The sequence below is a fragment of the Polistes dominula genome, unplaced genomic scaffold (assembly GCF_049000335.1).
Source record: "Polistes dominula isolate Pdom_NZ unplaced genomic scaffold, Pdom_raw_medaka contig_73, whole genome shotgun sequence".
Classification (NCBI taxonomy): Eukaryota; Metazoa; Arthropoda; class Insecta; order Hymenoptera; family Vespidae; genus Polistes; species Polistes dominula.
In genome coordinates this window covers 5,150,965-5,166,226 of record NW_028300951.1, presented here as the reverse complement: position 1 = coordinate 5,166,226, position 15,262 = coordinate 5,150,965, and the positions used below count along the sequence as shown (strand labels likewise).

Genomic DNA, 15,262 nt, shown 5'->3' with positions numbered 1-15,262 from the left:
TTCATATTACAACTGGTAAAAAATAAAAGGTGATCTATTTTATAAATATAAACATTACAAAATAATTAATATTATTAATTTGATTTTAATATAAGTGTACGAATTTTGTGTGTAAAAGATATGATAAATTAATTTATTTATTTACGAGATAAAAACAAATTAAAGTGATGTTTTTTCTCGAACAGGTTTTGTACATCAATTACTGTATAAAATATTTGTATCGGAGTTCTTTCTTCTTCCAAGCCAAGTGAAAGGAAGTTCCATTTATTATCGTTGAAAACTCCTGGAGACAATAATTACAACGGAATGGAGACGAATGTAAGGGTCATGGTGTTATGACATTATTTTGCTAAAAAAAAAAAAAACCTCTATAAAAATATTTCTTTGAAGGAAGAAAAAAAAAAGAAAAAAATATATAATTATATATATAATTATCGTGTGGTAACTTGTAAAAAAAATGAATGTTTTAATTAATATCTGTAGTCTGTTATCAAATAGTCCTTATCTGTTTTCATTGGAAAATTTTTGACGAATAGTGTGATACGAGATCGATGCGCATGCGCCATTTCAAAAAACCTCAAGAAAAGAACGCGCGCGCAAATGTTGAGCAAAGCGCGAAGCGCACCGCGCGCGCGTTGTTAACCAGTCGTTTGTTGATCCAACGAGTGTTCGGTTCGACGTGTGACCATTCGTGCGTATAATCTAACAAGAAATAAAGATAGATAGATAGATAAAAGATAATTAGATAAATAGGTAAATAGACAACTAGAAGGATAGAAAGAAAGAAAGAAAGAAAAAAGTGTTTTCGTCATCAGCAAGTGAAATTTTGGAAGCAACTTGAAAGAAGGAAGGAAGGAAGGAAGGAAGGAAGGAAGATTGATCTATCGATCATTCATTCATCGATTAATATTCTATGATCTCTACAAATGAATCATAAGAATTGGATTTGAGTGTTAGATGTATGTATAAAACATTGAACAACTTTTAACGTAACGTAAATTTCATAATAATCGCTAATGAGTAAAGAGAAATAATTTGCTTGTTTCCCCCCCCCCCTATATAGAATTTTTCTATATGTATACATTTTTCGTAGAAATTTCATTTCTATTTATTATCTTATTTATTTATCTTCTTTTCTCCTACGTAAAAACATACACGTATACACATACACACACACACACACACACACGTATACATTCGTTTCACGTTATTAACGCCCTTCCTTTCGTCGTTTCGTAGTAACTCGATCGATAATTTTATTTTCTTTCGATCCGGTCTGACATCATTATTACTCTTGTATTTTCTTTTTCCTTTTTTTTTTTTTTTCATTTTTCTTCAAATTTGTAACAACATATCATTTTCATTTGGTATTATTAACATACATATTATACACAATGTCGTTTTTATTTTAGTTATTAACATTTTGTATTTTTTACATATAATATTTATTATTTTATGTGAAAAGTAAATTAAATATAGTATATATATATATATATATATATTTCTTTTTTTTTTTGGTGAGTTAGGCTAATATATCTTTTTTAACTGTAGTACCATTATAAATTTCGTCTCGAATTCGACCTATCTATCCACGTGTTGCGTTACGTCGTCTTTATTCTCATTCTCGAATCTATATATCATATCGTATATTAAAATTGTGTTTATATCGAAAGGAACAAAAAAAAAAAATATAATGACGTTTTATTTTCTTCGGAAAATATTTTGTGTACGCTTACAATACTTACATGTACGCTTACATTGTCATTCATTTGTACAATTTTTGTTATTTTCTTTCTTTTTTCAAATACCTATCTTTGACTATGCGATATGTTACGATATTCGTAGAAATAAGCGCGTTGTTGATTAGTTATTTAGTATTCTGTCTGTCTCTTTTTTTTTCTTTTCTTTTTAAAATTATGTTTTATTTTATCGAAGTACTCGTAAGTATTTCAAAAAAGAGAAAGGTAATTTAACCGATTTGTAATCATTTTCATGGATCTATATAATAACCATACATGGACAAAATTTCATTTGTATGAATCGTCAATTTTATTCTCGATTTGTGTACGATTTGTCGACTGGCAACGAAATTAATTATTTAAAAAAAAATATATATATATATATATATATATATATATATTTTACGAATAGAATCGAAATAAAATAATCGTTCAATAACGATTTTAACTAAAGAATATGTTACATCAACACGAAAAAAAAAGAAATCGATAAGCACTATCGAAATGGATTATGTAGCATACACGTGCTAGCTAGCAATTGGTTGTCTTATCATCACCGAACATGTAAATTTATAATTCCTAATAATCGATTTTCTTTGATTTATGGTTTATATTCGTTAAACAAATAAAAAAAGCATTGACGAAGGGAAAATAAAAAAGAAAAAGAGAAGAAAATGAATTAGTTGGAAGCTTTAAGCCGGGGTTGTGATTAATGAATAACAAAATATTCTCACACGTGTTTTGCTGATTTATGGCGTTTGTGTGAAAAGTATACGTTAATCTTTCTATTTTATCTCCAACCCTCTCACCCTTCCCTTTACTTTTACAATAATACCGTTAATCATATCTTTTCGATGATAGAAAAAGGGAAGATATTGAAGATAGAGGTAACGATAGATAATTAAAAATAAACAAAAAATAATAAGTATACGAGTGAAAATACACGTACGCCTAGAAATAAAAAGAAAGAGTTAATCAGAGTGTGCATGTGTGTGTGAGAGAGAGATGGGTAAGAAAGAAAATGAATAAATTTATGAAACGATGAACACACCTTTTGTAATATCTCACGTATGGTCTTATCTTTCTTTAGAGACGAAGAACCTTGACGTGCCGATTTCTTCGTACGTGTATATATGTTATGTATTTTTGTTTCTACGTGTATATATATTTGTGTTAGTATAATTTTTTTTGGTCTATTATCTACTTATCTCTCTCTCTCTCTCTCTCTTTTACTTTTTTTCTCTTTCTTCATCTATCTTATTATATACATCTAACGTAAGATGACCGTAAGACGTATTTTTACTACAAGTTCTAGGTAGTAGTGTAATAGTGTGAACGTTAGTGTCTCTCTCTTGCTATGTAAATGACGTAATACTGAGCGAACGAGGATTCGAATAAGACACGAGTCACACACACGATTTATACACTGCGCACTAGAACCTACTACTTTCTTCCTTTTACTTCAGTTTTTTTTTCTTTTCGTTTTATTTTATTTTTTATTTTTAAATGATACGTATACATATATATGATGTAGTATTTATATATTGCATTATATATATGTACATGTATGTAAAATTATCGAACAAAAATTTAATAGTTTTTTTACATTTTTAGCTGTTATATTTTCATCCGTAGTTGTAAATATATGTATCCTATATATTCATATTTGTGTGTATCGTGTGCGTGGGTGATGGGTGGTTGCTTCTTCTACTTACGTATAATTAACAAGACGTAGAAATAGTAGACACTTAACAATAAGACGTTATTAAATATCTTACGGTTAAGTTTCCTTGTTTTTTTCTTTTTATCTTTTTTTTTTTTTTTATAAGTCGCGCTCTTTGTATTATCATTATTGCAAAATTGTTATTTCATAGAAATTAATTTTAAATACAAGTCGCGGTATTTTTAATTATAATTGTCGGTTTCTTGTTCCATCATCTCTTGTTTTCTCTCTCTCTCTCTCTCTCTCTCTCTCTCTCTCTTATTCCTCAGTAAATAATTTTTATTTCTTACACTTGTTTCCTGCATATTACTCATTCGTTAAAAGATATTACGAAGGTGTATGAAACTAAACTAAACTAAATTAAACGAAACGAAACGAAACGCCGAGCGATATATTCGACCGTGAACTATAAATTACTAACAATAAACACTGATTAAAGGCCATGCGAAAGAAGTGGAATTGAGAAGTATAGAAGTAGTTCATGATTCGGGGACTTATTCCTACCATTCGATAGACATTTTTAACTTGAATGGTAGAAGAAGGATGTTTTATTTCTCTTTTTGATGATTATTTATCCCCTTTTTTCCCTTTTTATTTCTTTTCAATTTCTTTTTATGTTTTCCTACGTCGAGAACGCACAACAAACGCAACCGTTGATTTTACTCGAGATGCCGTTGATTATATTTAGATTTCCGCTTGGCGTTACTTTTAAGTATTTTAGCTTGTAATTAGATGACTACTTTGTTTTTTTCTTCTTTTTTTTTTAATTAATTTAAATTCAAATATATTTTATATCCACAATTTTTCTTTCGTATTAAATAATCACAATACAATAATTAACAACGATTATCGTCAGACTTATTACTTTTTTAATTAATTAATTTGTTACACGCTCGCCGGATACTTGTAATTAGTTGCAATGTGGTAACAAACCGAGAGACCGATAAGAAAGAAAAAAAAATGAAAAAAGAAAGAGAGAGAGAGAGAGAGAGAGAGAGAGAGAGAGAGAGAGAGAGAAAGGAAAGAAAGCATCGTGGCATGCATAAGAGCTTTTAATATTTATAATGAACTTACTTTAAAGCTGTTTTAAAATTAACGAATGTTTTGTCGTATGCTTCAAACACAACGGGAAGCTCGTATTGTGAAATAACTATTAAGAAAATACTAATGGTCTTTCCATGTTAAAAAGATAACGTTATCATTTTAAAAAATGTTGCTTTTTCCTATTTTTAACCGTAATAGGATACCTTTTATATATATTTAATATATTTAATATTTCATGTATATATATATATATAATGATATAAAATAAAAAATATATAATACATATAATGATAATAAAATAAAATATATATTATATTTTATTTACTATAAAATAATATACAATGATATAAAATAAAATATTATATATATATATATAATATTTGTTTGAACGATAGAACGATAAAAAAAATTTGTTTAAAAAAAAACAGGAAAAAAATGATCAAATAAAATCCCACGCATAGTCGTTAAATATTGATTTATTGTTAGTGTATCGAACGAATGAAACACACATTTCATGAACGGTTAACAAGATTAGTAAACAGAATTCCGATTGGTGATAGTAATTTTCCGCGAAAATTCAATTACATGTTCGAAGGCCGACGAGACCGGTAATTTTGGTACAATAGACTTTCGTGATCACGATTGATTGGTGGTTCTATGAATGTATATATATGTATACACGCTTGATAGTAATTTTATTGATAAAGAATAAAAAGACTTTTAATCGAAAGGAAAGATCGAACAAATACGATTTTATTGTTAATAATTAAACAAACAATTTCATCGAAAATTTATCGAATCATTCAAAATTATTGTTCGTTTAAAAAAAGAAAAAAATCACGTTACACGAGGAAAATACATTATTATTCATTTTTTTTTTTCTAGTCTGTACTCAAGGAGTAAAATAAAAAATTCAATATAAACAAATATTTACATAATATTTTGTATACACCAACGAATTGAAAATTTGTTTTCTAGTTGAATATATTTTTTCTTGATAATAAATTCACATTTGTCGAATAAAAGTAATTTTTTTTTCTGGTAGATTCAAAATTTTACAATTCACCCTTCTATTTATTTGAAACATAATATATCGTTAAAGTTGTTTATTAATTAAATGAAAGAACGTTTTGAAAATGAATATGTAAAAGGACAAATAAAATCAAAGATGAAAATAAATCTCGTAAGAGAATATTAAAACGTACATGATTCACAAAGGAACAATTGTTCTTGGTATTGTCATGTTATGAAATCATGTGGTCGAGATGAACAGATGTATAAATTATTTTCTCTTTTTTTTCTCTCTCTCTCTCTCTTATTTTTTATTCTTTCAATCTTTCCTAGGTGATTGCAAAAAAAACAAAAAAACAACAAGAATCGTGTAAAACAAACGATTTATGACGAAAACGTGTTAATTGTATCGAATTTAATCTAGAAATGATAAATAAAATATAATATTATTTACTTATCAATTTAATTTCAATTAAAGTAACGATTAATCAATCAAATTAATATTTTTTTTTTATTTTCATTAGATAGTATCCTTGAGAGATACATGCGTGCGTGTATAATATATACATACATACATATACATAAGTATATATATTTATATTAACTTAAAATACTCACGTTTGTTTTATGTATTATCCTGTGTATTATTTTCAATGTAGATAAGGATAAGGAAACTTTTGATCTTACCTTTGAAACACGATAGATCAAGGAATCAATATTTAAGGATATTCAAAAAGTTAGATCATTCTACACGTACACATATACTAAATAAATATAAATATATATACCATATAGTATCCATATAATCTTTAAGTGTACGTATGTGCATGTATATATATATATATATATATATATATATATATATATATATATATATATGTGTGTGTGTGTGTTATGTATATTGGATGTTTATAAACGTTAAGAATGAATAGGAAAGAGATTGTGTGCGCGCATTCAAAAAGAATTGCTTTTGCTCACATCAGATCAATAAGAGTAAGGTCCGTTAAGAAAAAGAGCTGAACACACGCGATTGTTCCAAGATTATTATCGTTCGTTCGCGAATATTGATTATTTTTTTTCTTCTTCTTATTCTTCTTCTTTTATCATTCCTCACACACATCATCCATTTTTTTTTTTGATTTCTACTTTTTAATTTTTTCCTCTTCTTTTTCTTTTTATTTTTGCAAAGCAATAATAAACGAGTATGTATAACGATTTGATTTAATTTATTATCACATAGGATAGATTTTTGAAATTGAATATTTTGAATAGAGATTGAAAAGCCTTAGATAGTTACGTTATTATTTATTTTATAATATTACATTCTTCGTGGTCAGATATTTCATTGGTTAAATTTGTTTTATTGCATGAAAAATTAGGATACGATCTTCAACGTAAAATGATTAATAAGAAAAAAGTATTATCGTTGTATATAGATTTCAAATAAGTTTGAAACAAAATATAAATCAAGTTAAAATTAAAGAACAAAAATATAAGAATAATATATAATTATAATTATATATTATATATTTTATAATTTACAATTATTTCATTATAATTATAAATTTTATAATATAATTTATATTATATTATTATAATTATAATTAATATATTTTAATTATTTAATTAATTATTTATATAGATTAATTATATATAGATTAGTATAGTTATAGATTAATCATTTGACTGCCACGCCGAAATCATATGTTTTGCCCAAGACGCCATGGCATTATTTTTATTATTCAAAGAAGATAATAGCAAAATAATAATAAATTGATGTTAATAAAAAATTGCAATTGTTCAATAAGCCACTTTTTATTTCAAAGTATGTTCTATACATCGGTTATATTCCAATACACTAATTTTCAATTTTCATTTAGTTTTTTTACAATTGTAAAAGGTTCATACTCTCCGGTCACCAATGACACCACCGTGGCGTCATAGGAGAAACCAGTGACCAACATGGCAGTCAAAGTGTTAATAAATGTATGAAATAGGTTTAAGAAAAAATAAAATAAAAGCTAAAGGGGAAAATAATAAATGTAAATTGATATTGTGTGTTCGTAAAATCGTACACAACAAATAAATAAGCCATTATCTCGAATGATTAAAAGAAAGATCGATATCAAATGGAATTACACAGATCGGTAACATCTACCTGATGAATCATTAGAAATCTAGAAGTGTAATAGATTTTTGTAATTTCATTCTGGTTATAAAAATATAATAGGTATATGTAATCTTCGATCAAAGTTATATATATATACATGATATGTTGATCACGTGAGTATCATATGTACAATTCATGTAATTTGAAACAATAAGACAACAGAAAGGAAAAAAGAGAAAAACTATAGCTATTACGAATGGTAATTATCTCACGTATGTATTATTTCGTTTTATTATAGTACAGTAATTATTTATGCGGTATAATGATAAAATCGATCTTCTTTATTTTCTCATATTGTTGTCTTAACTAATTAACAAAATATTTTATTTCTCCCTCTTGTCCCTCCCCCTCACTCCATATACACGTTATTTTTATAAAACGTATTTTGCAAATTAATATCGCAAGGTGACATTTACACGAACACGCATACGCACACGTAAGTTGCATATTTCAATATGAAATTGAACAATTTATTATTATTTCGATTTACAATGGAAAAAAAAGAATTCATATTATACGATTTAGATTTGTCGAAACAAAGTTGACATTGAATAACTTTTATTAAATATGTTCGTAATATATTTAAATAATAATAAAAGCTGATATACGTAATATAATTTGTCTTCTTTGAACTTATATTGGGTTGACAAATAAGTAATTGCGGATTTCATCAATCATTTTCCTTGAAAAATCCGCAATTACTCAGTTGTCAACCTAATATATTACCTTCCGTGGTTGATAATTTTTAATCATATTGATTAAGTTATTTAGTATAAATATGTATCTGTAATAAAAAAGTATTGGGTTGTCCGGAAAACTCGTGCCGATTTTGACAGAAGATTAAAACCCAACGCATTTAGGTTTCTTTTTTCGGTATATATTTATTAAATTAAATATAAATGTCATTTTGTTCTACAACTTTCCACCATCTTTATGAATAATATCAAAATTTCATCCTTCCAGAACTTCTCAGGTTTTTCATCAAAAAAAAACTTTATGCAACCTACCGAAAATCGGCACGAATTTTCCGAACAACCCAATATATATATATATATATATATATATATATATTTTAAATAACAATACTCACACACACACACACACACACACACACACACACATATATATAGTACATATTTATATTACGAATATTCGATAATTGTTATATGAATATTTTTGTTTACTTTCTGATAAAGTATGTAAATAATCGTACCATCACGTTAAATCAGTTTCATCGATCTGTGATGAGGGGGAGAAAAGAAAAAAAAAAGGGAGAAAAAAGGTTGTAAAGGTCGTTTAAACGATACAATAAGTTGCGAAGTCAATTTGAGCTTTCACGTTGTAGGATAGTAGGCGCCTGATAATACGAAGTCTAGGCTCGATTGGTTCGATCGCAAAGTGCCACGACTACTACTACTACTACTACTATTACTTTCCTAACTTTCCTCACGCGTATCAATGTTATCGACGTTGTTTGGTGTACTCTTTAATAATAATAATAAAATAATAATAATAACGATAATAGTTAACTCCTATTTTTTTTATTTCGCATTTGATAGAAAAATAAACATATAATAATATAAATAAAAAAACAAAAGTAGAAGGAGTTTAATATGATTTAATAAAAGCTTCATTAAAAATTTACTTTTTCCTTACACTTTACGATTAAATTTTAAATATGGTTGCCTTTATAATTTGCATTTAAAAAATAAAACAAATAAATAATTATACTAACCAATGAAATATAAATAGAATGATGATTCAATCAATGATAAACGATTTATGTTCTATGAATAAAACTTGTCGGTGATATACAATTTATGTTATTTATTCTTATGTTTTTTTTTTTACAGAATAAATAATTTGTTTTGTATAAAGAAAATAAACGATACATAATCACTGTTTTATAAGCATTGTAAATATATAGTGAAATTCGATTTATTCTGAATATTTTCCGCTGACGACCATCATTATTCGATCGTCGGTTATCGGAATTCGCTCAGTGTGAGCTTGCAATTTATAATTAGATTTAACTTCTTTTTTCTTTTTTTTCTTTTTTTTTTTTTTAAATATAGTTTGTCAAAATTACGATTTGTTTTAAAATAATTATGGTTATATCTTTGACTTAATTTATTGTTAAAAATCGTGACTTGTATTATTGATTTATAGGTTTTCAAAATTATTGCTCGTATTAACGTATGCAAAGATTTAATGAAATTTATTAAACGTTCAAATAAATACAAATTTAAAATAGTTTTATTATTTCTAGGATATTAACGAAGAACTACGTCACAAGGATTTATAAACATATTTATGAAGTAGTTTGTCAATGTGCTGGTTTCAATCATGGCCAATGATTAAAACTCATCGTCAATGATTGAAACTAGTATTCAATAATTGAAATTCATCGTCAATGATTGAAACTCACACAATTTACATCGACTATAACGTAGGTAAAATTTAAATTCATAAAATCGTTTTATTTGTATTTACAATATAAATCGATAATCATTCGAGAGAAACTTGTCAGTAGTATCATTTTATTTTATATTAAATAATAATAAAAATTATGAAATAATTGATAATAAATTTAATATACAAGATCATTAATTATAAAATCAATAATTCAATCCTATTATATAAATTACTATTGATCTAATAATAAGTCGATCTATTTTGTAATACCCCATTTTAATATTCGCGATTATATCGTACTACACTATATATATATATATATATATATATATATATATATATATATATAATACTTATGATACATCTGTTTTACAGTTGTATAAGATAAATGGATTATCTTTTAATAATACTTCTCAGAATATCAAAGAATATTAAACAAATAATATCTGATTTTTTAACACGTTCCATGCCATATGTACCACCGGTGGTACACGTTAAATTTGTTCTGCAGGCCACGTGTACCAACGATGGTACATTTACCATTAGACATATTTATTTAATGCACTGAAAATATATGTTTATAACAAATTTAATTTTGTATAAAAATATTCTTATTAAAATATTGATGTATTATTACAAAATGTAGTATAGAACTAAGCACATAAATTTGTTTAATTGTTATATTTACAATAATTAATAATTACATGTAATGGGTGATTAAGTTAAAGCAAAATTAAATGGCCTGAATGACAAGTCAGGTAAAAAAGGCTTGGCACGAAACGTGTTAAATACAACATACACAAATTGTTTTTAATCTTAATTATAAATAAAAATTACAATTTTTCAATTCATCCATGTAAATGAACGATAATACTTTTTTTTACAATAAATACATGATAATTTTGTTACTTCAAGTATAACGATTGAAACAAAACTCATTTAAGCAAATCATGATATACAATATTTCTAAAAACTAATCTGATTGTTTGATAAAACAACAACGTGTGATATGCAAGTGTTTCGCGAATCAGATTATTTTCCTTTTCGTACGATTACAATCACAGAGAGATATTTCTGTGATATTAAAAATCAGATAAAATAATAATAAAACATTTTATCAACGGTAAGAAGAACGATTGATGATGATTCAAGGGTTATTTTCGAGATAATAACAATTTACGTGGAGAAAAGAAGTATTATCATGCGTACAGTGATTATATTAACGATTTTTAATTATTATTATTATTATTATTATTTTTTCTTTTTTACTTTCAGAGAGTACCGTTCGAGCAAAAAAGAAAAAAAAACAAAATAAATAAACTTCTCGATGCATCATCGATCGAAGACTTGAATTTTAAATCACTATCCTTGCGAGGGAGGAAAAGGAAGGAAGGAAGCAAGGAAGGAAGGAAAGAAGGAAAAAAGGAAGGAAGGAAGGAAAGAAGGAAAAAAGGAAGGAAGGAAAGAAAGTCGGAGAAAAAGAGTGATGAAGATACAAAAAGTAGATAACGTTGTTTTGATTGTAAATGAAATTTAAAAAATAAAAGAAATAAAAAAAAGATCTAGAGAAAGTGTATCTGTGTGTGTGATGCGTGTACACGCGAGCACGCGCGTATGTGTGTTTAAACGTATACGTGTAAATTTAATAAGTGAAGTGACGTATGCTCCTTTTCCGATAGATTTCAAATTCAAAGAAATAAATTGATAACAAAGTTTCATATATATATATATATATATATATAAAAAAGGAGTGTAAGAGATTGAAGAAAATCAAAAGATAGTAGAAGGAAGAAAGATAGATAAATAATAAAAAAAAAAGAAATAAGAAAGAAAAATTATTGGATATGTGTCCCGATAAGGCAAGAGTATTGACTATGAGGTGTGCCGTCAATGAAAAGGTTGCTTATGAAGAAGAAATGGATCCTCTTGCAATAAAAAAAATGGAAAAAAATGAATCAAGGATTAACGGGGTCAAAAAAAATCTTAAACCTTCTATAAAGAATTTATCTTCGAGTAATAGGGTTGAATATGTACCAAGGATCAAATGGTTAGACTTATCCGCACAAATATTCATCCATGGTGGTTGCCTTTATGGTTTCTATCTTATGTTCACGCAAGCCAAACTTTTAACGTCATTGTGGGGTAAGTTACGTTCAAGTTTTATACGTATTTATTATTTTTATTAAAATAATATTATTTTTTGTTCGATTATTTAACAATTTGAGTGTTATTAACGCATATATGCGTCAAGCATGGGCTATTGATTCATATAAGTATTTGTAGATATAAATGCAAATAATGTAATGTTGTTTTTGTGTTTGTTATTAATTTTGCCACATGAAAATTATATAAGAAATAATAAGTTTAAATTTTTAAATATATAACTTACTATTAAATGTGATTATAGTAATTAAGTATCAGCACTCAAAGAGTTAATGAAAAAAAAAATAATAATTTTCATGTTATTGAAAAAAATGTTCAAATTTTATGGAAGAAATAATTAATAAGCGAAGAAACATAGAAGAGGGGGGAACAAATTGTAATAATAAAAGAAAATGTAATTTAATAAAGAAAAAAAGAAGAAAAAAACACAGGAAGGTGGGTTGAAAAGTTTCAAGCAACGTTAAAAAATCTTTTCTCTTCTTTTTCTTGTTTTTTTTTTTTTTTTTTTTTTTTTTGTAAATAAAGTGGATTCGACCGGGAAAAAAACAAACAAAAAATTATTTCTAATTATTAAATTAAATTCTCTAAACTTTTTGAAATTTGCACACGTATAATTTTATTATCGATATATGCCATGTGTGTTTCAGATGATAATAAACATTAGTATAATAATTGATAAATATTATATTAATTGAAGAGATATTGAAACATTAAAAAAAAAAGAATGTGTAGAGGAATAAAGTGAAAGATACAAGTTAAAAAAAGAAAAAAAAGAAAAGATAAATGTATATTATGTATAAAATATTATCGTTGAGATATATATCACGTGCCAGCGATAGCAAATGTAATAGTAAACGAAAGAGAGAGAGAGAGAGAAAGAGGTTACGACAAAAGATAAGAAAAAATGATAAAATGAATCATAGTGCCTTACACTGCTTTCTCGATTATCTTTTTCGTTGAATTCTGCGAATAAATACAGTGTTTCAATTCGTCAAATAAATCCTCTTTACGTATCGCGTAATCTTATTAAAAAAAAAAAAAATAATTTACCTTACAAAATTTTAACTTGATTAACAACTCTTAAAAAAAAAGAAAGATACGTTCTTATTAAAATATTAAAATATATATATAATAAAACTTTGTAAAAATTCGCGATTAAGATATTTCAGAAAAATGTTTGGTTTTTCTTTTCCCCATTTTTAATCTTGTTTGTTCGTTATAATTAATTAATTAATTTTTTTAATGATGTAACTTATTTTCTGGTTTTTTTTTCTAGCTTTCATAGTGATTTATACTTCTGGTTTTGGCATAACAGCTGGAGCTCACAGATTATGGTCTCACAGGGCGTACAAAGCCAAATGGCCATTACGATTACTTTTAGTTTTCCTTTTTACGATCACCGGTCAAGTATGTATACATATATATTATAGAAAAAAATATATTTTCATTCTATTGATTTATATATATCAATATATTCAAAAATATACATTAAAGTTTATAAAAAAAAAAAAAATTAATAAATATAATATACGCATGTGTATATTTTTTTCTTTTTGATATAATTCTTTATCTATTTTTATTTCTTTCTTTTTTCTTCTGTTATATTTTAATCAATTGTTCGTTTCTAATATAAGTTTTAAATTGTGTAGAAACACGTTTGGGCATGGGCGTTGGACCACAGGGTGCACCATAAGTACAGTGAAACCGATGCCGATCCACATAATGCTAAAAGAGGTTTTTTCTTCGCACATGTAGGATGGCTTTTTACTACACCCCATCCTGATGTAGTAGCCAAACGTAAAGTCGTCGATATGAGTGATCTTGAAGCAGACCCAATAATTATGTGGCAAAAAAGGTATAAGCCTTTACAACACGAGATTACCTGAATATCATTAAGAAAAACAGATAAGATTGACTATTTTTTTTAAATATAATTATTATCACATAAATACTATAAATAGTTACTGTAGCAATATTATATGTATATATAATAAATTATATACTATACTATATTATTTATTATACTAATTATACTTTTTATTATACTATTACTTCAATATACTAAATATACTTATTTATACTAATTATATATTATACTATTATATTATATATATAATAGTATAATATATATTATATTACGTAATAGTTACTATAAATGGATAAATGTTATTAAAGTCTAGAAATTTTCTTAAATAATAGAATAATATTATATTTGTATTTTATTCATATAATTACTCATAACTTGTATATTTGTTTGTTTGTTAATTTAGATTGTACATACCTCTGTTCGCACTTTTGGCAATTGGATTACCAGTTGTCGTACCATATTACTTCTGGTCTGAATCATTGTGGACATCTTTCTGGATCAGTTTTAATTTTCGATTTTGCGTAACGCTCAATATAGCTTTCTTCGTTAACAGTGTTGCACACATGTGGGGTCAGAAACCTTATGACAAGTAAATTAATTTAAATAATTAATTTCTAAAATGTATTTTATTATTTTTAATTTTGTAAAAAAAAAAAAAGAAATAAAATGAATGATATTATTAATTTTAGGAACATTTCACCAGTTGAAAACATAGCAGTTTCCATAGCAGCACTTGGTGAAGGCTGGCACAATTACCATCATGTTTTTCCATGGGATTACAAAACTGGTGAATTAGGTGATTATTCTTTCAATATAACTACTGGATTCATCGACGCATTTGCTCGCATTGGTTGGGCCTATGATTTAAAATACGTATCACCGGAAATGGTTCGACGAAGGGCGAACAAATCCGGTGATGGTAGCCATGTATGGGGTTATGGTGATGTCGACATACCTAAAGAAGATCTACAAGAATTAGAAACGATGGATTATACAAAAGTTTTATAAATACATTATTAGTTCCTTTGTTATAATAATAATAATAATAATAATAATAATAATAATAATAATAATAATAATGATGATTATGATTATCTTAAAATACGTCGACGTTAAAAATTACAGCTGAA

At 26.1% G+C, this 15,262-nt stretch overlaps 1 protein-coding gene across 2 annotated transcripts; it reads left to right on the top strand.

Annotated features, from left to right (window-relative positions):
• The first annotated feature begins 564 nt into the window (after positions 1 to 564).
• On the top strand, positions 565 to 15,218 carry LOC107063940 (acyl-CoA Delta-9 desaturase). Of its 2 annotated transcripts, XM_089172079.1 has the most exons (7): positions 565 to 959; positions 11,378 to 11,603; positions 11,782 to 12,244; positions 13,542 to 13,672; positions 13,915 to 14,120; positions 14,536 to 14,721; positions 14,822 to 15,218. In XM_089172079.1, the coding sequence occupies exons 3-7, from the start codon at positions 11,947 to 11,949 to the stop codon at positions 15,138 to 15,140; spliced, it is 1,140 nt and encodes a 379-aa protein (XP_089028205.1). In that variant the 5' UTR covers positions 565 to 959; positions 11,378 to 11,603; positions 11,782 to 11,946; the 3' UTR covers positions 15,141 to 15,218. The 2 variants fall into 2 exon arrangements, with proteins under 2 accessions (XP_089028205.1, XP_089028204.1); XM_089172078.1 differs by having other exon boundaries at positions 11,378 to 12,244.
• Positions 15,219 to 15,262: the final 44 nt, after the last annotated feature.